The sequence below is a fragment of the Podarcis melisellensis genome (assembly GCF_964234715.1).
Source record: "Podarcis melisellensis genome assembly, chromosome: 14".
In the NCBI taxonomy this organism is placed as follows: domain Eukaryota; kingdom Metazoa; phylum Chordata; class Lepidosauria; order Squamata; family Lacertidae; genus Podarcis; species Podarcis melisellensis.
This window is the reverse complement of record NC_138546.1, coordinates 18,773,921-18,796,600: the sequence shown is the minus strand read 5'-3', so window position 1 is coordinate 18,796,600 and position 22,680 is coordinate 18,773,921. Positions and strand designations below refer to the sequence as shown.

Here is a 22,680-nt window from a genome sequence, read left to right as displayed (position 1 = left end):
AAACAAAGCTCAACAACTTTCAGGTTTTCCTTTAAAAGAGGCTCCCCAATTTTGTGGACTTTTTGAAATATGGCAACCTTAAGCAAAAGGACCCTGCAGATTTGAACCCTGGTCTTTCCCTGGTCCTACTCTGATACACTGACCACTACACCACTCTGGCACTGAAGCTTGAAAAGTCCTCAAAGAGCAGTGGCTAGTCAGGGAAGGTCATTCTTTTTTTAAAAAAAAATATGTTTTTTGTTATTAATTTTTCAAAAAAATTAACAGAAATAAAAAAATGAACACAACAATAAGAACAAAGAAAAAAACTGTAAATAAGAACAATATCAAATCCATAAAATGGGATTCTCTGAATCCCATGACTCCGCCCCCTCGTTCCTTAATTTTCTTTTTCAACTGTGTATCATTTCTACTCCAAATTACTTTACCACCTCAAATTTCTTACATTATTTCTAAAATTACAAGTGTTCTTAAAATTCTGTATTAACCTGTTTACAATACTTTTGTAAGTACATAATAAACATTTCCCGTTCTTTTTTAAATTGTCATCTTCATTTCTGAGCTTTCCAGTTAATTTAGTCATTTCAGCATAGTCCATTAACTTGGTTTGCCAATCTTCTTTGGTCAGGACTGCTTCCTCTTTCCATCTTTGAGCTAACAGCATCCGGGCAGCTGTCATAGCATACATAAACATTTTTTTCTGTTCTCTTGGAATCTCTGCTCCTACAATACCTAAAAAAAAGTCTTCTGGTTTTTTAACAAAGGTAACTCTAAACATTCTTTTTCATTTCATTATAAATCATTGCCCAATAGTTTTGGACCTTCCTACATTCCCGCCACATATGATAAAATGTACCCTCTGTTTCTCTACATTTCCAACACTTATTAGAATTCTCTACATTTCCAACACTTATTAGAATTCTCTACATTTCCAACACTTATTAGAATTCTCTACATTTCCAACACTTATTAGAACTTGCTCTGTACATTTTTGCTAATTTAACCGGGGGTAAATCCCACTGATACATCATTTTCATGTAGTTCTCTTTCAGTAAAGTACAGTGGTACCTCGGATTAAGAACTTAATTTGTTCTGGAGGTCACTTCTTAACCTGAAACTGTTCTTAACCTGAGGTACCACTTTAGCTAATGGGGCCTCCTGCTGCCGCTGTGCCAGAACCACATAATTTCTGTTCTCATCCTGAAGCAAAGTTCTTAACCTGAGGTACTATTTCTGGGTTAGCGGAGTCTGTAACCTGAAGCGGCTATAACCTGAGGTACCACTGTACATGCAGAAAATTTCAAATCTATCTTCCAAAGCCTTTCCCAATCCGTCATTAATAGATTATGTCCCACATCCTGACAATCTGTAAAGCTACTTCAGATGTTCCCTTCTAATGACCCCTTGATCCCGATCCCCCCTCCCCGACACCCAGGCAATTGGTGTGGGATCTGTAAAGGTGCTGTGCCATTTGTGGGAATCTGAGAGGGATCTGAGGCATGAGAAGGGTGGGGGTGGGGTTGGCTGTCTCCAATCTGTGGCTGCTACGTGGTCCTTAAGCTAAAGAAGGAATGTTGAGGTTTGATTTCTGGGCCAAACTGCCTCCTGTTTAGATTACGAGCTCTTAAAAGTTTGATATAAGTGTCTCTGCAGAAACCGCTGTTAAGAGGAATGCACGCAAGTCACCTTCAGAGCCAGAGGTGTAATTAGGTAAAATATACAGCTGGAGGGAGCCTAGACCACCCTTTGATATAGATGGGAGAGGTGTGGGTGGGTGTGCATGTGTTGCGATGCCACGTCAGCAAGATCACACCAGTTTCCTGTTACATTTATATTGTTTAACCATTGGGAAAGCCTCGGGGAATGATTTTACAGCAAGCCAATTTGAAAACAAAACAAAAGCCTCCCACATTAATGCATGTATCTGTAAACCCAACCCATCAACTGTAACTCCATCAACACATGGCTTCTCTATGCCAATTGCACCCATGCCAACCATGTGTGTATTTCTTCATATAACCTCCCTGAAAATATATATATATATATATATATATATATATATATATATATATATATATATGCGCTTTCGTAGATTTTCACGGGTACAGGAATGCAGGTTTTGGTGTCCTCGGGTGTCTTCCCGTGTAAAAGTTGGGGTGTCTAGGCGACGTTTCGACGAGGTCTCACTCGTCATCTTCAGGCTGGTGTTTTCGGCTTCTTGTTACTGGAACAGAGCAGGATCTCAGTGTTTGAGTTCCTATAAATACTGTTGAGGGGGTGTGGTGTATAGCCTCCAATGTTCTGGGCAGAGAGGAAGTTTCCAGGCTAGTGTGCCTTTTCTTCTTTTGTTCCTTAATTACTTGAGGGATATCTTGAGTGATTTCTTGAGTGATATCCTGAGTACCACTTAGGTGGGTCATTAGGTGTGGATTAGTTGCTAAAGTCTTTGTGTCTTGACCTCTTGAACTTTGTGAAGAGTTTTTCTGAGAAGATGGCTGTACTGCACTTAGTTGTGCTCTGGCTTGGCTTCGTGTATAGGGGCGAGCTGTGGTTTTGTGGCCTGTGTCAGCCAGATCTGTGTAGGGATTGCAGGGGGGTGCAGCATCCGGAGGTGTCACCATGGTTTGGCTACTGGATGGTGTCTGTAATTTATCTGTGGAGAGGGTCTGGGTTTGGGTCTGGTGTGGTTGATTGGTGATGGCGTTCTGTGTGCCTCTGGATCTGGTGTCAGTTTTTGTGGGGAGGGCTAATTTCCAGATGTCTGGCAAGCGGGATGTGTCGTCACGCTTGTTCATGTTGTGAGGGTGTTTCTCTATCTCGATGGCTTCCATGATTATTCTCTTGTGGTGATGTTCCATGTTAAAGAGCAATTTGGAATCTGCAAAATTAATTTCGTGTCCTGTTTCTTTCATGTGTTGGAAAAGAGAGGAAGTTTTTTCTTCTTTTTTGACGGCATTCTTGTGTTCTGCGATACGTGCATTTATTCGTCTGTTTGTTTGTCCAATGTACGTGGCTGGGCAGACTTTGCAGGGTATTTCATAGACCCCTTGGTTTTCCAACTGGATTTTATCCTTGGGGTTTCTGAGGATATTGGCTATTTTTTGGTTGGTGCAAAAGGCTGTTTTGATATTGTGTTTATGGAGGATTTTGCTAATTTTATCTGTAGTGCCCTTGATATAAGGAAGGAGGGCCATGCCATTGTTTTCTTCTGTGTCTTGGTTTTTGGGGGGTGTTTCTTTTTGGATTAGCTTCGTAACCCTGTTTTGCTGGTATCCATTGGCAATTAACACATTTGAGAGATTCTGTAACTCAGTTGTCAAGTGGTCTTTGTCAGCCAGGCGTTTGGTTCTGGAGATGAGAGTCTTGGCTACGGAGTTTATTTGTGCAGGGTGGTGGTGTGATTGTGCATGTAAGTAGCGGTTGGTGTGTGTTTTTTTCCGGTAGATAGTGTGTCCTAGGGAGCCATCAGGTTTTTTGTAGATTAGGACGTCAAGGAAGGGAAGTTGGTTGTTGGCTTCTATTTCCATAGTGAATTGTATTTTGGGGTGTAGGCTGTTGAGATGTGTGAGGAAGCTATCCAGTTTTTCCTTCCCGTGTGGCCAAATTACAAAGGTGTCGTCAACATATCTGAGCCAAAGTTTGGGTTTGTGTTCTGACTTGTCTAAAGCATTGGTTTCAAAGTGTTCCATGTACAGGTTTGCGATGACCGGTGAGAGGGGTGATCCCATAGGTGCTCCTTCTATCTGTTTGTATCTTTGTCCATTGTGGATGAAGTACGTGTTGGTTAGGCAGTGGTTGGTCAGGTCCAAGATGTATTCGGGGGGATTGTATTTGTTTTGAATGGCTGTCAAGGCTTCATTAATGGGCACTTGTGTGAAGAGAGATACAACATCGAAGCTCACAAGTAGGTCATTAGGATGTAGGTTTTGCTTCTTTATTGTTTCTATGAACTGGAAGGAGTTTGGAACGTGTGAAGAGATGGATTCTGCATAGGGCTGAAGTTGCTTGGCGAGAAATTTAGCGAGATTTTGTAGAGGTGAGCCTATGGAGCTGACTATTGGTCTGAGTGGTGTTCCTTCTTTGTGTATCTTGGGGAGGCCGTAGAGTTTGGGGCATCTGGATGATTTTTCTCTGGGGATGATTTTTAGCTGGATTTCTTCACTGATAGGAGAGGCTTTTATTTTGGATTTGGTGGTTTTTTCCAGATAGGTGGTGGGATCTGTTTTTATAGGTTGGTAGGTAGGATCTTGGAGTAGATTTGATAGTTTTGCTTGGTAGTCCTAATCTACAAAAAACCTGATGGCTCCCTAGGACACACTATCTACCGGAAAAAAACACACACCAACCGCTACTTACATGCACAATCACACCACCACCCTGCACAAATAAACTCCGTAGCCAAGACTCTCATCTCCAGAACCAAACGCCTGGCTGACAAAGACCACTTGACAACTGAGTTACAGAATCTCTCAAATGTGTTAATTGCCAATGGATACCAGCAAAACAGGGTTACGAAGCTAATCCAAAAAGAAACACCCCCCAAAAACCAAGACACAGAAGAAAACAATGGCATGGCCCTCCTTCCTTATATCAAGGGCACTACAGATAAAATTAGCAAAATCCTCCATAAACACAATATCAAAACAGCCTTTTGCACCAACCAAAAAATAGCCAATATCCTCAGAAACCCCAAGGATAAAATCCAGTTGGAAAACCAAGGGGTCTACGAAATACCCTGCAAAGTCTGCCCAGCCACGTACATTGGACAAACAAACAGACGAATAAATGCACGTATCGCAGAACACAAGAATGCCGTCAAAAAAGAAGAAAAAACTTCCTCTCTTTTCCAACACATGAAAGAAACAGGACACGAAATTAATTTTGCAGATTCCAAATTGCTCTTTAACATGGAACATCACCACAAGAGAATAATCATGGAAGCCATCGAGATAGAGAAACACCCTCACAACATGAACAAGCGTGACGACACATCCCGCTTGCCAGACATCTGGAAATTAGCCCTCCCCACAAAAACTGACACCAGATCCAGAGGCACACAGAACGCCATCACCAATCAACCACACCAGACCCAAACCCAGACCCTCTCCACAGATAAATTACAGACACCATCCAGTAGCCAAACCATGGTGACACCTCCGGATGCTGCACCCCCCTGCAATCCCTACACAGATCTGGCTGACACAGGCCACAAAACCACAGCTCGCCCCTATACACGAAGCCAAGCCAGAGCACAACTAAGTGCAGTACAGCCATCTTCTCAGAAAAACTCTTCACAAAGTTCAAGAGGTCAAGACACAAAGACTTTAGCAACTAATCCACACCTAATGACCCACCTAAGTGGTACTCAGGATATCACTCAAGAAATCACTCAAGATATCCCTCAAGTAATTAAGGAACAAAAGAAGAAAAGGCACACTAGCCTGGGAACTTCCTCTCTGCCCAGAACATTGGAGGCTATACACCACACCCCCTCAACAGTATTTATAGGAACTCAAACACTGAGATCCTGCTCTGTTCCAGTAACAAGAAGCCGAAAACACCAGCCTGAAGATGACGAGTGAGACCTCGTCGAAACGTCGCCTAGACACCCCAACTTTTACACGGGAAGACACCCGAGGACACCAAAACCTGCATATATATATATATATATATATATATATATATATATATATATTCAGCCAACAGTCACATTAATCTTCAAAACAAAAGAAATGTGGAAATAAGAAATATAATGTAGGTATGCCACTTATTATGCTTTTGGTGCTTCCAAAAGCACATATGCATGAGCAATTCCTTGAACTGTGCCCCCCACCCTGACTGGGGTTCATTGGCGGTTCACTGTGTAACAGGTTCTTGACACAATAATAGGAGCATTTAATTGGGAGGGGGAGGTTACCAGCAATATCTTGGGAGCCACAGGTTCCCCAGCACTCATCTGGGGTGTCAAGAAAGGGCATCTAATGGCTGTTTGGGTTTTTTTTTAAGCATTGTTTACATTTTTACTGCCAAGGGGAATGGAAGAGGTGCTTGTGAGATTTTTCTGCCTCTGTTGCCAAAATAACTTGGCTGACCTGTCTTGGGTAACGTGCACCTTCCTTGAGTGAGGGGCGGAGGCAGGAGAAGTCCTCCTTCGCTGTTCAGTCTCAGGTAGCAAAATATATTGGGTTTGTCCTGAATAGCAGCTTGGGGGGGACATTTGGCAATAAAATGGTCAGAGGAGGCTGAACCCCCTTTCCCTTCTGCTATGGTCCCAACCCATATAGCTTTCCCCCTCACCTTACAGCTGCCTTTTGTTAAAAATAAAAAGAGGCCAAGAAATCCATTTATGGCATTAAGGCTCCCTCTAGTTTATTGCTCCAAGATTTAGCTTCTGGAGGCTGTTGGAAGTGGGGTGAAGCCAGAATGATGACTATGATTGGAATTCATGTTAGGGGGCTCCTCCAGGAAACCTGTTTATTCATCATGATTGGCTTACCCAATGTTTATACGGATGTCAGACTATGTTTTCTCCTTATGGAGCGTTTGTTGTGACTTGTTTTCAAGGCAGTGACACGACAATGAGCATAGATCCTGACTTGCTTGTGGGGCGTTTGCATATCTTCCCATTAATTGTTTGTCTGCCCGGCAATTTTCTGTGCATTGCCTTGTCATTTTCCTAGCTGCAAAAAAAGCCTGTTGTGTTGTTGTTTTATGACGGAACGTGGTTGAGTTTTTCCTGGAGTGCCTGCTGTGTGGAAATCCAGCTAGGGGGGCCAACCGACCCAACAAAACCCAGCTTGAACTGCTTTTCTGCCTTTAGCAACAGCTTGGCCTGCAACCATTGGCAAGCAAAACTTTTCACAACAAAGAGGGAAGCATTGCCACATGCTGATGGTGCAGAGTGAAGGCTTATCCGTATAACCTTTGCGCTGTGATTTAAGGCACAGATCCAGACTTTTCAGGTCCTGATCCTGGTCCCAGCAATTTTCCTGGAGGAAAATCTCCAGGGACTGATGAGCTGCATCCAAGGGTACTAAAGGAGCTTGCGGATGTAATTTCAGAACCCTTGTCTATTATCTCTGAAAATTATTGGAGAACAAGTAAGATCCCTACAGACTGGAGGCGGGCAAATGTTGTCCCCATCTTCAAAAAGAAGATCCAGGTAACTACCGAACGGTGAGCTTGACATCGATACCAGGGAAGGTCCCAGGACAGATAATTCAATAGTCGGTCTGTAAGCATTTAGAAAAGGATGCTGTGATCAGTGGCGTAGCGTGGGTTACTCAAAAATAAGTCATGCCAGACCAATCTGATTTCTTTCTTTTTTAATGGAATTACAAACTTGGTGGATGAGGGAAATGCTGTGGAAGCAGTGTATCTTGATTTCAGTAAGGCTTTTGACAAAGTCCCCCATGATATTCTCGCAAGGAAGTTGGTAAAATGTGGGTTGAACGATGTAACTGTTAGGTGGATTTGTAGCTGGTTGACTGACCGAACCCAGAGAGTACTCATTAATGGTTCCTTGTTATCCTGGGAAAAAGTGGCAAGTGGGGTGCCGCAGGGTTCTGTCCTGGGCCCGTTGTTGTTTAACATCTTTATAAATGACTTGGATGAAGGAATTGAGAGGATCCTCATCAAATTTGCAGATGACACCAAACTGGGAGGGGTAGCTAATGCCACAGAAGACAGAATCAGAATTCAAAATGACCTTGACAGATTGGAGAACTGGGTGCAAGCTAACAAAATGAATTTCAATAGGGACAAGTGTAAGGTTCTGCACTCAGGCAGGAAGAACCAGATGCACAAATATAGGATGGGGGACACCTGACTTACTAGCAGTACATGTGAAAAGGATCTTGGGATCTGGGTGGGCCACAAGCTTAACATGAGTCAACAGTGTGATGAAGCAGCAAAAAAAACTAATGCTATTCTAGGCTGCATCAACAGAAGTATAGTGTCCAGATCAAGGGAAATAATAGTACCACTCTATTCTGCCTTAGTCAGACCACTTGGAACACTGAGTCCAATTCTGGGTACCACAATTTAAGAAGGATGTTGACAAGCTGGAATGTGTGCAGAGAAGGGCAACCAAGATGATCAAGGGCAGGGGTCAGCAAACTTTTTCAGCAGGGGGCCGGTCCACTGTCCCTCAGACCTTATGGGCCAGACTATATTTGGGGGGGGGGGGAGAGAAATGAACGAATTCCTATGCCCCACAAATAACCCAGAGATACATTTTAAATAAAAGGACACATTATACTCATGTAAAAACACATTGATTCCCGGACTGTCAGTGGGCCGGATTGAGAAGGCGATTGGGCCAGATCCGGCCCCCGGGCCTTAGTTTGCCTACCCATGATCAAGGGTCTGGAAACTAAGCCTTACAAGGAGTGCTTGAAGGAGCTGGGTATGTTTAGCCTGGAAAAGAGGAGACTGAGAGGAGATATGATAGCCATCTTCAAATATCTTAAGAGCTGTCACATGGAGGAGGGAGCAAGCTTGTTTTCTCCTGCTCTGGAGGGTAAGACTTGAACCAATGGCTTCAAGTTGCAAGAAAAGAGATTCCCACAAAACATTCAGAAAAACTTTCTGACAGTAACAGCTGATCAGCCATGGAATAAACTACCACAAGAGGTGCTGGACTCTCCTTCCCTGGAGGCTTTTAAGCAAAGGTTGGATGGCCATCTGTCACGGATGCTTTAGGTGAGATTCCAGGGGGTTGGACTAGAATACCCCTGGGGTCTCTTCCAACTATGATTCTAGGATTCTATAAAAACCCACATTTTGCAGGTGAATCAAAGCAAATGGCAGTTGAGTTTTTCATGGATTACCATTTGCTCCTATTCACTTGTAAAATATGGGTTTTCCCATGGAAAGTGCTGGGACAAAAAGAAAAGGAAAAAAAGAGAGACCTGGAAAGTCCTGACTTGTGCCTAGAAACAGCACAAAAAGGAAGTGAGCTCTGAGCTGCTGTTAAAAGCACCCCAGCAATTAGTGGCTTGGGAGATTTAATCAGGAGGAAATGTTCTTTTAAAAACCTTCCTGCATTGCATTGTTGTGATTTGGGGACCTTGAAGTTGTTGTCGTTAATAATAATATTTATTAAGTTTTCCATTTTAACAATCCAATAAAAAAATTTAAAGCATTCCAAATTATAAAATAATCAAACGATCCAAATATTATGCCAAATTATAAATCTTTGGTTGGCTTCCCATGCTCTGAGGTCGGGAGTGATGATCATCTCACATTTGTGCTGCTTCTCTTAATTAGTCCAGGTAGTTACAATAAATCAATCCAATGTTAATCCTTTGTTTATTTTTAACAGCCTCCAAGTTCGTCTGGCAAGCGAATTAAACCAATACAGTATGTTTCTGTGTGGGTGTTTATTTTCTTTTGTTGTTGTTGTTGTTCCATCAGGAATCCTGATCATGGAACCTCTGATCTAACTGTGCTCAAAGGAGGCTTTTCATGCATGGAGTTTGATAAGGGTGTTGTAGATCGAGTGGAGACATATTAATCAATTCATCATGCCAGTTTCAGCCCATCTATTAGATAATCGGTTAAGTCGCAGCACAGAAACAATTTATAGTCTGCACGAGGAATGCTCCTGCTGTTTTCTGTTTGCAGAATAATTTTGTGGAATAGCGATTGACTGAAAAAAAGAAGAAATAAAGCTTGTACTTAAATAATAATAATCAGTCAATTCATTGTGCATCAGTTTACAAAATACCAAAACCAAGCCAGAAGCAGGTTTTCTATGGTTTTAGAGCAGGGGTACGGAACCTCTGTCTCTCAAGATGCTGTTGGACTGCAACTTGCGTCATCCTGATGACTAGCTGTGTTTGGTCAGGGCTGGTGGAATCCAGTAACATCACTGTCCTTGTTTTGGATGAAGTGAGCATGCAGAGTCATAAGTATTGTGCTGTCTTCAGCTAAGTCCTGCTCAGAGTAGAACCACTGAAATAAAGGGACCTAAGTAAATCCTGCCCGTTACTTTCAATGCATCTACTCTGAGTAGGCTTAACATGGCATACAACCCATTGTCTTAAAGAGAGGCATCCTACCTACTTGTTTGTAAAAAGGACAATGTTGCCTCTGTTAAAACAGAGCTTGCCAACTGCAGTTTTTATAAGTGCTTGTATAAAAAATAATCATTTTACAGCAGGTTAAAAGCCATTGGGGTGGTTTACATTATAAAAAAAAATAACAACAGAAACAAAATAGTTCCTCTATACTGTATATGTAAACATGAAATATAAATATAGTGTCATAATATGTAGCTGCACGGGGAAAAGTCAATTATGAGTTAAAGGGCATTGTATACATATTAGGCGTCCTTGGCTCCTATGATTCTATTTTGTTTTAAGCAGAATGTCAAATTATATGATTGAAAATCATATCTAAGGTTGACCTTTGTCTTGGGATTTTTCATTCCCATAATGAACAAGCAGACTTCATTTTTCAAAGCCATGTTCTGCTCCCAGTGCTTTATCCCGTTCACTTTCATCCAATTCCAAGATGTCATCTGCTTTGATAGACCAAAAGTTTTAAATGATGTGTATAACTGATTTTAAACAGTGCAGCCCTAATTTTCCTGCAAAGATGTGTGTTGTTCCTTGTGCTCATGCTTCCGGATACACATCCAGAAAAGTAGTGAACATGCCCAGGGCCTTGTTTGCACATGCATGCTCATCCTTTGACTTCAGTCGTAAGTGGTGATCAGCATTTGGGTGGTTTGAGCTCTGAGCTGCCACCCTCCAAAGTGAAACTCTTCTATATTTCTGGGAGAAGATGCTTTTCTCAATGGTGCCTACTCACACCTTTAGCTGCCTGTCACGGGGCATGTGACCCAGTCGACCCTATCACGGTATGGTTGTGGGTTAATTAGGGTTGCCACGTTTCTTCTCTGGCTCTGCTCCTCTGCTTTTAAGAGCTGCCTTGGCACACAGCTCTGCAAACTCGCTCTCTTGCATTCTGTGTGCGTAAAAGTGTCACCTGCTCAACTTCTCTTTTGTAGGCCTGCTGCTTAAAAGCGCAGGAGCGGGGCTCATATGAAAAAATTGGCAACCTTTGTTGGAAACGGGCCAGTCGTGCGCAGCTGCAGCTGGAGGATCTGGTGGCCTCAGTGGCTGAGGCTGGTGAACCCTATAAAAATAAGCAAACAGGGAGTGCTCTGGCCCAGCGCAGCTGCCTTTTGCAGCTTCTCTAAAGCGGTAGACCCACCTCCTTCTCTCCCCCTCGCCACCCCTTTCCTCTCTCGCTCTTGTCTTCTTCCTTGCCTGCCAAAAGCAGCTCGGAGTCGAGGCTGGCGTCCCCTCCACCCCAGCCCGTCCCCTCCCTCCCTTCTCCACTTTCTCCCCTCCCCTCGTCTCTTTCCCCCACAAGGAAAGCACAGCCAAGCCCGTTCAGCCAATGTGATCCCCGGAAGGGTTTAGCTGGGGGTGGGGTGGGGAGGGGGCTTTCTGGGGTGGGGGGTGGAGAGAGCGAAGGAAAGTCAGTCTCTTTTCTCTTGCACTCTCTTTCCGAAGTAGAAGCTCAGAGCCTGGAGGTGAGTGTGGGTGCCGCAAAGCCTGAGAACTGGGGAAGAAATAACAATAATAATGCTGTCCCAACACCCCCCCCCCTTTCCCCACGATCCCAGATCTCTTTTCTTTTTCTTTGCAGTCTTACGAAGCGCAGGTCCCCCAGAGAGGAGGCAGTTGTGGCTACACACGAGGACTGAGCCGGCCACCTTCCTCGTCCTAGGACCAAGCCGCCTGCCTGAAGGCAAGATGTCCCAGCTGTCTGTCAAAGAACATCTGGATGGGATTCTCTCTGACTTTGAAGGTAGGGCCAAGGGACCCAGGCGTCCGGGCAAAGAAGTGTCACGCTCTCGCCCTCCCCATCCATATGGTTCCTGCTAAGAGGGGGCGGGTTACAGTTCCAGAAGGCAGGGGGGGGGGGTGCCTCGCTTTCCTGGAAAACTTGCAAGAGAGAGATGCACCAAATGTTAAAGTGTGGGTGGTGGCAGATCTGGGTCTGTGAAATCCAGGAAACTGCTATAAGCTTGGTGCTATTTCCAATCCTCTTTTCAGAGGAGGAAATTACCAAAGCAAACCTGCTGGAGTTTGGTGCTTAATTTATTTTTAAAAAAGAAAAAAGTCGGGTGAAAGTTGACCGCACAGTCACACCCTGGGCTGTGTGTAACCATGATTTTGCAGGCGTGCAGAATGCCGTATTGGGTGCTGGAAACAGTTACCTGTGCATCTCCATATTCTAGAAAGTCTCTAGTTCTCATGCCTGCAAAGATAACATTGAAAGTGTGTGGACACTCCTCAGAGGTCAGAATAATATTTCGTGTGTGTGTGTGTGTGTGTGTGTGCGCGCACACACACACACGCTTTGGAGCCCTTTATAGATCCTCCCCTCCCCTCTTCATCTGGTGCTTACAAAATCATACTAAATTATGCAAATCTGTATACATTATCCCAAGATGCAAATTGCATAAATTGTGTAGGATACAAGTTTCAGCTTTCTTGGTGTAGAATTTGGATGCCGAGTTCAAATGTGTTAAATGTAGAGTGCACGGTCTCCTGGTCAAAATCCAAAGCTGCCCTATACTGAGCCAATATTCTCTACACTGACTGGCAGCAGCTCTCCAGCGTCTCCAACAGAGGATGGGGCTTTCCCTGCAGAAACTTTTTTTTTTTTTTTAAAAAAGGTTATTTGGGTACTCCAGTCAGAGTTCAGATTTGCTCATTTAGCAAGCCAGTGAAACAGGGACTCGAATAAAACCAGCGATAAACACCGCAGACTCAAGATTGCAGTTGAAACGAATCAGTCGCTTTATTGATGTGCGGTGCTTCATTCAAAGCATCTTATCTTCACATGGAAGATAATGACATTCTGAACTCTGAATCAGATACAACCACATAATGCAATGTAGAGTTGGGATTGCATGAGAATAGCATTATAGTAGCGCTAACAAAACAATCCATCAGACTGTGCTATCTGCTATGCTAACTGAAGATTTGGACCCCTGATGTTCTCTAGCCCATCGCACCGTGTCATGGAATTTCTACGTTCCGTAGTATATTCTCATTTCTGTGTTTTGCAACATACTTAGAGTTTTGGAATAAAGTTCATGGTTACCCAGCCAGCCAGCTGGGGGGTGGGGTGGGGGAATCGCGTGAAGAAGAACTGAACAGATTCCAAGCAGAGAGAGGCAGAGGCAGATTCCTCTGAACATATTTTATATTAATCAGGAAGAGGATCAGGAGGCTGGAATTTTCCATCATTTATGTCAATTCCAATGTGCATGTAGTTGACCCCCCTTTTAGAGACAGACCAAAGGTGAGGAACCTATTTCAGCTGAAGGTGACATTCCTTTCTGGACAACCTCCCCAGGGCTTCATACCAGTGGTGGGTGGGGCTAAAGGCAGAAGTAGGTGGAGCAATGGATGTTAATTTTTACGTTTGTGTTGGCCGGTTGCTTGCTCTGAAATGGGTTGTACCTTCTCCTGAAGGAGCAGGCGGGCAGTCTGGGAATCGCTTCTGGACCCAGCCTTTGTCCTCTGAGACTATAGGGAGGGGTGCTGGAGAATTTTGATGGAAATGGAAGCGAAAGCTGCCGGTATTTATTCATCCCATGACTGAAATGGAGATCAGACCAGTGAAAACGATTGGTAGTCTCTTGTTGTTGTTGTTGTTGTTGTTGATGATGATGATCTGCAACAGATACATAATTATTGCATTGTGCTCAAATGAATGGTGTGGCGTAAGAATGCAATTAATTACATAAAATTCTGCCACAGTAGACAGTAAGAAGAGTAGTGCAGCTTTTGTTGGAAGCTAAGCTTCAGAGGAATGGAAACAGCCTTTAAATGTGAACTGAATTGAATTTCTTCCCTAGACCTGGTTGTGCTCACGTCCTACTTGTAGACTACTCATTGGGGCATCTGGTTGGCCACTGTGAGAACAGAGTGCTGGACTAGAGGGCCTTTGGCCTGATCAGGCAACCAGGTTCTTCTGGTGGTCTTCCTCCCATCTGCCCTTGTACCATCTCGCTCCCCTTCCCACAGCTTGACTTGGCCCAGCACCAGGTGTTTCGATTGAAAGCTTCTTGCAGGCAGGGACCTTGTCTTCCCATGCTAGCTAAAGCACCATGCACATAGTGCCATAGGGATACATGCATAAAATACTTGGGAACACCATGTTGTATGGTTGGTGCATCTAGCTTCATATCGTCTACACAGACCGACAGCAGTTCTTCAGGGTTCTTTTCTGGAGATGTTGGAGACTGAAGGTTGCATCCAACATTCCCTTGTGGACAACCTTCTGGAAGCCCACAGCAGGTAGGCCAGAGACAAAAGTGGACGGGGCAAAGAATACAATAATAAATAATAATACATTTTTATTTATACCCTGCCCTCCCCGGCCAGAGCTGGGCCCAGGGTAGCTAACACCAGTAAAATTACAACAAAAACATAATAGGAGGGGGGGAAACAATTTAAAATACAGGTTAAAAATACAATTTAAAATGCAGCCTCATTTTAATAATAGCCCATAGATCAAAGCCATAAGGGGAGGGCAACATAAGGGTCAGACTGAGTCCAAACCAAAGGCCAGGTGGAACAGCTCTGTCTTGCAGGCCCTGCGGAAAGATGTCAAGTCCCTCAGGGCCCTGGTCTCTTGTGACAGAGCATTCCACCAAGTCGGGGCCACTACTGAAAAGGCCCTGGCCCTAGTTGAGACAACTCTTCTGTCTGTACAGTATGCTACATTCAGCCATGCAAATGTCAAGAGGTTCCTCTATATGCACTTGCTTCTCTACCCAGGCAAGCAAGAGGCATTGGTCCAGCTAGCCACTCAAGGAAGGGGTGGACCATGAACAGAGATGGGTGTGACCTGAGGGAGACTCCCAAGAACCGGATACAAATGGCTGAATCCAGCCCCTGGGTCAGAGGTTCTACCCTCCCCACCTAAACTGCATAATACTCAGTATAGATCCATTGGAATTAATTCACTGATAGCTAGCTATGCTCTACCTCCACTGTTGGAGGCAGTGCACCTCTGGGTACCAGTTGCTGGAATTCACAAGTGGGGAGACACTGTTCCTCTGCTCAGGTCCAGTTTGCAGGCTTCCCATTGGCCACTGAGGTCAGGATGCTGGATCAGATGGGCCTGACACTTTTCAGCTCATTAGTTTCAGCAGGTCTGCTCTTGAGTATGCCTTAGTTTGATTCAGCCATGAACTTTGAGTCTTCTGCTTGCAAAGCAGAGTCTCCACCATTGAGCTATGGCCTCTCCCATAACTGGATGATGAAGATAATGATTATGATTCCCTAAATGATGATGATCCCCAGGGCTGTCTCATCCCTTGTCGTGATCTCAGCCGAGCCTTTGGCTTTGTCGAAAGCAGCAAAGTCAGGCTTAAACCTCTGCAAATATAGAGTGAGTGCGTGTTAATCAGAAGAAAATTTGACCTGGTGAGTGTGTGAAATATATGATGCCTCTGTGTACTTTAATGTGTTTGTATAAGGGATTTCGATATGCCAAGGGCCCTTTGGGTGTGTACTTTAAAGATGGAATTTGTGAAAAACTCCTGCAGTAGAATCCCACCCCCAACCACCTCCGTTTTCTTGCTTCCACCGTTCCTGAAAGAAATATATTCGCCCCACCTCTCTTTGGCCCAGATGAAAATGAGCTCTGCCCAACCCAAATATCAGGGACCATCGCCCTCTGCCCATCTTGATCAGTCAGATATTTGGGCACCTGTGTTGGAAACACCTGCATGAGTTGGGCGGAAGGAATTCTTCACACAGCACATAGCTGGACTCTGGAATTCAATCCCACTAGCAGTGATGGCCACTCACTTAGATGGCTTCTAAGAGGATTAGATGAAGCTGTAGAGGCTAATAAAATCAGGAGCTACTGGTCATGGTGGCTTAATGTTCTTTCTCTCCTTTCAGAGGCACTCTGAAATGCCATTTACTGGGAACCACAAGTGGGGAGCCGGCTGTTGCATCCAGGTCCTGCCTGCAGACTCCCCATAGGCATCACCATGAAAACTGCTGGGTTTGATGCCCCATTGGCCTGATCCTGCTGGCTCTGAGATATAAAACCATGCTAGTCAGTGCAGGCAGAACTGAGGGAGCCAGATCAACAGTTGGATTCTGTGTAGAGACTTGGTGAATCAGCCCATTTTGGTTCCTCACCTTTTCCCAATCTTAAATTCAGTTTTCCACATTTCCACAGCACTTTGAAATTTATTTATTTTTATAAAGTTCTAATGAAAATTAATCAGCACTTCAGTGCAGATTTCTTCTAATACACCCATTTGTATATGCAGTTTTAACTAAGTGCTTAACCACAATTATCTTTCCTCCACTTTTTCCAGGCATGGTCCTCAAGTTATATCTCTGTATGAGTGCGCTTTTTTCTCTCCGAAGCTTTCCCTGCAAAAACCTGCTCTTTAGAGCTTAATCAGAGCAAACAGCAATCTGCAGAAAAGCCGAATTTATATTTGCTCCGATTCAGCTTTACTGAGCAGGTTTTTGTGGGGAAAGCTCGGGGGGGGGGCACTGAAACACAAAGCATTAAACCTCAGCCTGGAAAGAGTGGGGGGAAAGAGTATGGATAAGCCCAAATACCTGCAAAGCAATTTCCCCTAATATAATTCATTTTTGTATGTGAGTTTCAGAACTATATGCATGTTCTGTGCACATTTTACCTTAGCATATGCATATTCGTATCCATTGCTGGAGAGCTGCATTGCAAAATTTGGAGGAGTGTGAATTTCAAAAGATGGCTGAGTTTAGGTTTTGTGTCTCATTTTGGAAAGTGCAAATTAGGTACGTTCTCCTTTATAAATGAGCGGAATCAAATTTCTCCCCCATCCCTAACTTGGTGCAAGGCATTTTCTAGATGTGATAATTAAGTAGAACCTCCTCATTTCAAGGCAGCATATCTTTGAGTTCCCAAAACCGGGTAGACCGGCTACCTTCATGCTGTGCCTGTTTGATCTCTGGAATCATCTGGTTGTCTACTTTGGGAGACAAGATATGTGTAACTAGATGGACTTTAGGTCTCCGTGAAGCAGGAACAAGTGTAGCCTAGAGAGAGTTCTGAGGGCCAGTTAGGAAGGTCTAGAGGGTTGTATTCAGCTCCCAGGACTGAACTTCCCTACCCTGATATAGCTATGAATGGGATGGAATGGAACCTCAAGAGCCAGCATGGTGTAGTGGTTTGATTGTCAGACTAGGACCTGGGAAACCAGGGTTCAAATCCCCACTTCGCCATGAAATTCACTGGGTGACCTTGGGCCTCTCAGCCTAACCTACCTCACAGGGTTGTTGTGGGAGTTAAACTGGGAGGGGGAGAGCCATATATATCGCCTAGAGCTCCTTGGGGAAAATAAATACTGCTCGGCACAATAATAATAAATAATAATAAAATTTTATTTATATCCCGCCCTCCCCAGCCAAACCCAGGCCCAGAGCGGCTAACAACAATAAAAGTAACACAACAATTAGACTAGGGCTGCACATACACCATACATTTAAAGAACCCGTCCCCCCCCAAAAAAAACCCCATAATCCTGGGAACTATAGTTTAAGGCTGCTGGGAATTGTAGTTCCGCAAGCAAGAAACTACTTTTTCCAGCATTACTGCATGATTGATTTAGATGGCTGGTGTGTGCACAACCCAGATGACTCCCAAGATCCCTTCCAACCACATAATTCTACGAAAACCCATACACAGAGCAGAGGATTCTGGTCTGGGTTGTTGGCAGTGAGCAACAGTGGTGTGTTTGGCAGGCAGCCACTCTGGAGAGCAGCTGTTTGCACACACTGGGTTGAAACGCAGGTAATTAACCCAGCCCCACCATAGCATTAAGATACCGAATTATCCTGAAGAGTCTCCACAGTGTGTGTTGGGAGGAGGGGGAGACGGTCTGTGTGTGCTCACAGAGAGCCTACAATAACCAGCTTGTCTCTGTTAAGACAGGAAGGGGGGCGAGAGGGAGGGAGTGGGTTAGGGAGAGAGAGAGAGAAGGCAGAAAAGCAAAAGAACAAGCGGCTTCCAATTACCAGCTGTTGCTGTCGCAGTGTCTCCACTTCAGCATTTCACAGATTGTAATTAAGGAAAGTTTTGGAGCGGAGAGAGCGGAGGTTTGCAGGCAGGGCTTCTGCGGTGCTTAGATTACAAGAATTGTTCAGGACATGGCAAAGCACAGAATAGCAAGCCCCCTTTGAGAGGGGATCCGTGGGTTAGGATGATGGGGGGAGACTCATGGGGAGCATGGCTAGACAAAATGGTTGGAAGACAACTCCTGAGGTTTTCACACAGGAGTCCAAATATCAAAAATTGTGGAAATAAACAGGAGGCAAAAAAGGATCTGGGGAGGCGTGCAAGTCTACCAGTGGGTATCAGCTATGACCATTATCTTGTGCTCAGATCCTTTCTGTGGACTTCCCAGAAAAGGCATCTTCTTGGCCACTGTGAGATGGGCTCCTATGATCTTACATGCGCACACAAAGTCCAAAAAGTCCAGTCTTGTCGCCTTTATTTCCTGGCCCTGCTCCTGTGCCTTTATCAGCAGGCAGGTGTTCCAAAAGGTAGCAGTTTTTCCTGACTTTGAGCAAACGATGGGCAGCAAACCAACCCCAAAGATCACAAACACATTTTAAAAGGCTGTGGAATATTAATCAGCCCAAAGGCCTGGGTTCAGAGGAAGTATGGATAAGCCCATAGCCATGGCCACCAACCTGGATGGCTTTAAGAGAGTGGCGAGACAAATTCATGGAGAATAAGGCTGTCCATGGCTACTAGTCATCATGGCTACATCCTATGTCCAAGATCAGAGGCTTCATGCCTCTAAATATCAGCTGCTGCTGCTGCTGAACAACTGGAAAAGTGGACTGTTCTGCTCATGCCCTGCCTGCTGTCTTTCCTTGAAGCTTCTTCCATTGCCAGAGGTCATTTGCCTCTGAATACCAGTTGTTGGGAATCACAAGTGGAGAAAGGCTTCCCTTTGGAGCTCCTGACTGGCCGCTGTGAGAACAGGATGTTGGACTAGGTGGCTCTAGTAGAGCTCTTCTTGTGTTAATCTTTGGTTTTCACCATGGCCACATGAAAGACAAAAGAGGACAGGCTGTGCCCAACAGGCTCTGATCTAATCTGGGATCTGCCTGAGGAAACAGCTGGCTGCCATTTCCCCCAAACACAGGGCTCCATGGAAGAGTATAGGAAGAAAGGAAGCAGCCTTACATTGAGTCAGAACATTGGTTCATCTAGTTCAGTATTCTCTACAGTGATTGGTAGTGGATGGTTTCAGACAGGAATCTCTCCCAGCCCAACCTGGAAGTGCTGGGGGTTTGCATCTGGGACCTTCTGTATGGGAGGCTGTTGCTCTGCCTGAGTCTTGTGGTCCCACACTGCAGGGGTTTGTGTGGTAGTATAGAATGGTGTTTTCTCAGCCTTCCCCTTCCACAAATGTGCAATATGGTGTCAGAAGTACCGCTATTAGATAGTTTCTGGCTATGAGTTAGTGGAGTGCAAAGTGCTTTAAATTGAGCCACCTTTCTCTCCCCTAATTTTTTTTTAATACAAGATTTTAGTCCTTGGCTGTAAAGGTGTGTTTGAAAGTGTGTGAGTTTTAACCAGGCATTGCCCACACACTTTGAGAAGGCTAGAAGCCATACCCCTGAGGACTAAAAAACCTTTCTTTTCAAGAAGCTGAGTTCTGCACCCACTGCATTCTTCTTCTGCATTTTCCTCTGCTCCTGGAGAACTGTGAACACACTTTGCCATGAGTTTCAAGGAGGGTGTATGTGGGCGATCCTGTTGAGCTGATGAACAGACTTCCTTTCCCCCTGGCTGCTGTGGATCACGGCAACCATGTGGGGGCAGGAAAAGGAGACGGGTTGGGGGAAGCCATCCCATCTAGAAATCCTTTGCTCACCAAGCGCGAGCAAGTGTGTGCAATACTGTTATTGCTTCCAAAGGAATGCACCCACACCTATAATTACTGGCATTAACCTTTCAGCTATCAGTCCTCTCCATTGCTAGGGAAGCCACATTCCAGAGATTGGGTTGCATTCACTGGGTCAGGCCAGAACGAGTACAAAACAACAACAACAACAACAACAACAACAACAACAACAACAACAACTAATCTCAGTTCTGGATGGGTTGCAGAGGAGTAGAGGAATAGCCGCTGTTAAATGCACAATTTCTCGGGGCCAGATTACTGCTACTGATAATAATAATTTTAATAATAATAATAATAATAATAATAATAATAATAATAATAATAATAATTTATACCCTGCCCATCTGGCTGGGCTTTTTTTGCCCTACCTGTATCAGCTCCAGAAACACCCTCTGTCACCACACAAGCAGCAGCAGTAGTCATCAATGTAGGGACAGACCAACCATTACTTTTCTGCGCCCCAATTCTCTTCCTGAAGATGGTCGGGAAGGATTGCATGGAGAGAAAGAGAGAAAGAGAAAAGCAGCTGTGTTGTTTGTCCGTGGGTGGTGGTGGTTTGAGAGCTCAGTGGCAGAAACATCTGGCCTCTGACAGTGGAGCAGCAGTGGCTGGTGACCATTGGGAATACTAGGGCAGAAGGCAGAGAGTTCAAGAGGAGGGAAAGCCAGCGCCAATAACCAGCAGAAGCAGCCCCTGACTGGTTGCAAGCAAAAAGGCAGGGAGGTGGGAAGAGGCTAAAGCTGATGGGGCGCTGGCCCCATTTGCCCTCATGGACTATCCTCCAATGCAGCGGAGGTGCAAAACAACACTTGATGAAGGTGCAAAGCAGGGCTGGTGGGCGATGTGACCTGGATAAATTGGGTGCAGACTGGGAATAATCCCAGCAGCATTCAGCTCCTGGATCTGAGGTTCCCATTGGAGTATTTCACAGATAAATAAAACAGGAACACTCCTGTAACACCCCAAAACCCCACATCCCTGCTCTCAGTCTCCCTCTGCAATGACACGAGGCTTTTCTTCACCGACTCACAGCCATATTCATTTCACTCTGCAGTTAGGAACATAGAAAGGTGCCTTTATATTGAGTGAGATCACTGGTCCATCTAGTTCAGTATTGCTTGCACTGACTGGTAGCAGCTCTCTGGGGATTCAGACTGGAATCTCTCCAAGCCCCACTTGGATAGGCCAGGGATCGGACCTGGGTCCTTATGCGTGCAAAACAGATTCTCTATCCCTGAGCCTTGGTTCTTCCCCACCCTGCAATGGAGCAGGTTAAAAGCCGGGCGGTTGCAGGGTTTAGAAAGGCTGTTTTGGTTGGCGCCCAGTCCTGAGAGGCTGCTGGATTGACATGCACGCTGCGTGAGTGTCCGGCACGAGAGCTTGAGGAGCCCCCTGGCCCTCCAAGTCGGCCTTTTGATTCTGTGTTGACAATGACAAAGTGTTTCGTGCCACCCCCTCGGCCTAGTTCAGGGGTCAGCGCAGAGTCGCCAGGGGTTCGACCTCTGAGGGCAGCGCAGGGCAAAGTGCAGAAATGGATTCCTCTCTTCGCCCCGAGGGAGGTAGTAAATGTTATAGTTTGTGATGGACACTCCAGCCGAGCAGGTAGAGGCAAAGGTGGCTAGAGGAGGGGAACAAAAAGAAAGAAATGGTTTTCTTGACATTCCTACAGGAGAAGGCTTGCAACTCAATGGTAAGAGCATCTGCTTTGGATGCAGAAGGTCCTAGGTTCAATCCCCGGCATCTCTAGGTAGGACCAGGAGAGACCCCCTACCTGAGACCCTGAGGAGCTGCTGCCAGTCAGTGTAGACAGTAGTGGGGTAGATGCACCATTGGTGTTATTCAGCATACTAGAGGGCTGCAGCTGAGTGGTAGGACACCTGCTTTGCATGCAGAAGGTCTCTGGTATTCCTATGCTGCTAGGCAAGTAGGAATCTCCTCCAGACCACCAGACACACAGGGTTGTTTCCAATGTTAGTCCTACTCAGAGTAGGCCCATTAAACTTAATGGTCATTATTTAGAGTCAGTGGGTCTAGTCGAGTAGAAGCTAGATACAACACAGAGGATATATATATATATATATATATATATATATATATATATATATATATATAAAACAAATCACTAACATAAACTTGCTTCAGACGTTCATTGTTGTCTTTGAGATTTATCTGGGTTCTTGTAGTCTTTCTTATTTTTTGCAAAGCCGAGGCTTCAATTCTGCACATGCTGGCCTGGGAGCAAGACTCATTCAGCTCATAGATATGGGCAATATTTCTTGTTTGGGGTTGGGTTGTGGTGGGGGCTTGTGGAAGGTGGAGGAAATCTTTGGGTGGTGCAAATAAATTGGAATGGTCAAACATCAGCTTGGGACGTTTTAGCCTAGAGAAAAGGCAAGTTAAGAGGAGGCACGGCAGAAATTTATGAAATGTACACATGGCATGGAGAATGTGGATAGAGAAGAGTATTGCTCCCTCTCCAAAAAGCCTGGATCTTGTGGAGATCCATCAGGACAGATAAAAGAAAAACCTTCATCATGCAATGCATAGTTAATCTATGGAACTCTCTGCCACAGGAGGCAGTGGTGGCTGCCAACTTGGATGGCTTTAAAAGAGGGCTAGCCAAATTCATGGAGGAGAGGGCTTATCGAAGGCAGCAATCCTTCTGAATGCCAGTTGCAGGAAGCCTCAGGAGAGTTGGGTGCTCT

The 22,680-nt window shown here is 44.9% G+C and overlaps 1 protein-coding gene across 2 annotated transcripts in view; it reads left to right on the top strand.

Annotated features, from left to right (window-relative positions):
- The first annotated feature begins 11,461 nt into the window (after window positions 1-11,461).
- Window positions 11,462-22,680, top strand: part of SEPTIN12 (septin 12) — a 72,709-nt gene continuing 61,490 nt past the window's right edge. The window contains exons 1-2 of one of the 2 annotated variants that reach the window (XM_081887978.1): window positions 11,462-11,548; window positions 11,689-11,826. In XM_081887978.1, coding sequence (XP_081744104.1) covers window positions 11,772-11,826 — 55 coding nt within the window. In that variant the 5' untranslated portion in view covers window positions 11,462-11,548; window positions 11,689-11,771. Of the gene's footprint in view, window positions 11,549-11,664; window positions 11,827-22,680 lie in introns of both variants that reach the window. The other variant, XM_081887977.1, reaches the window with a different exon arrangement.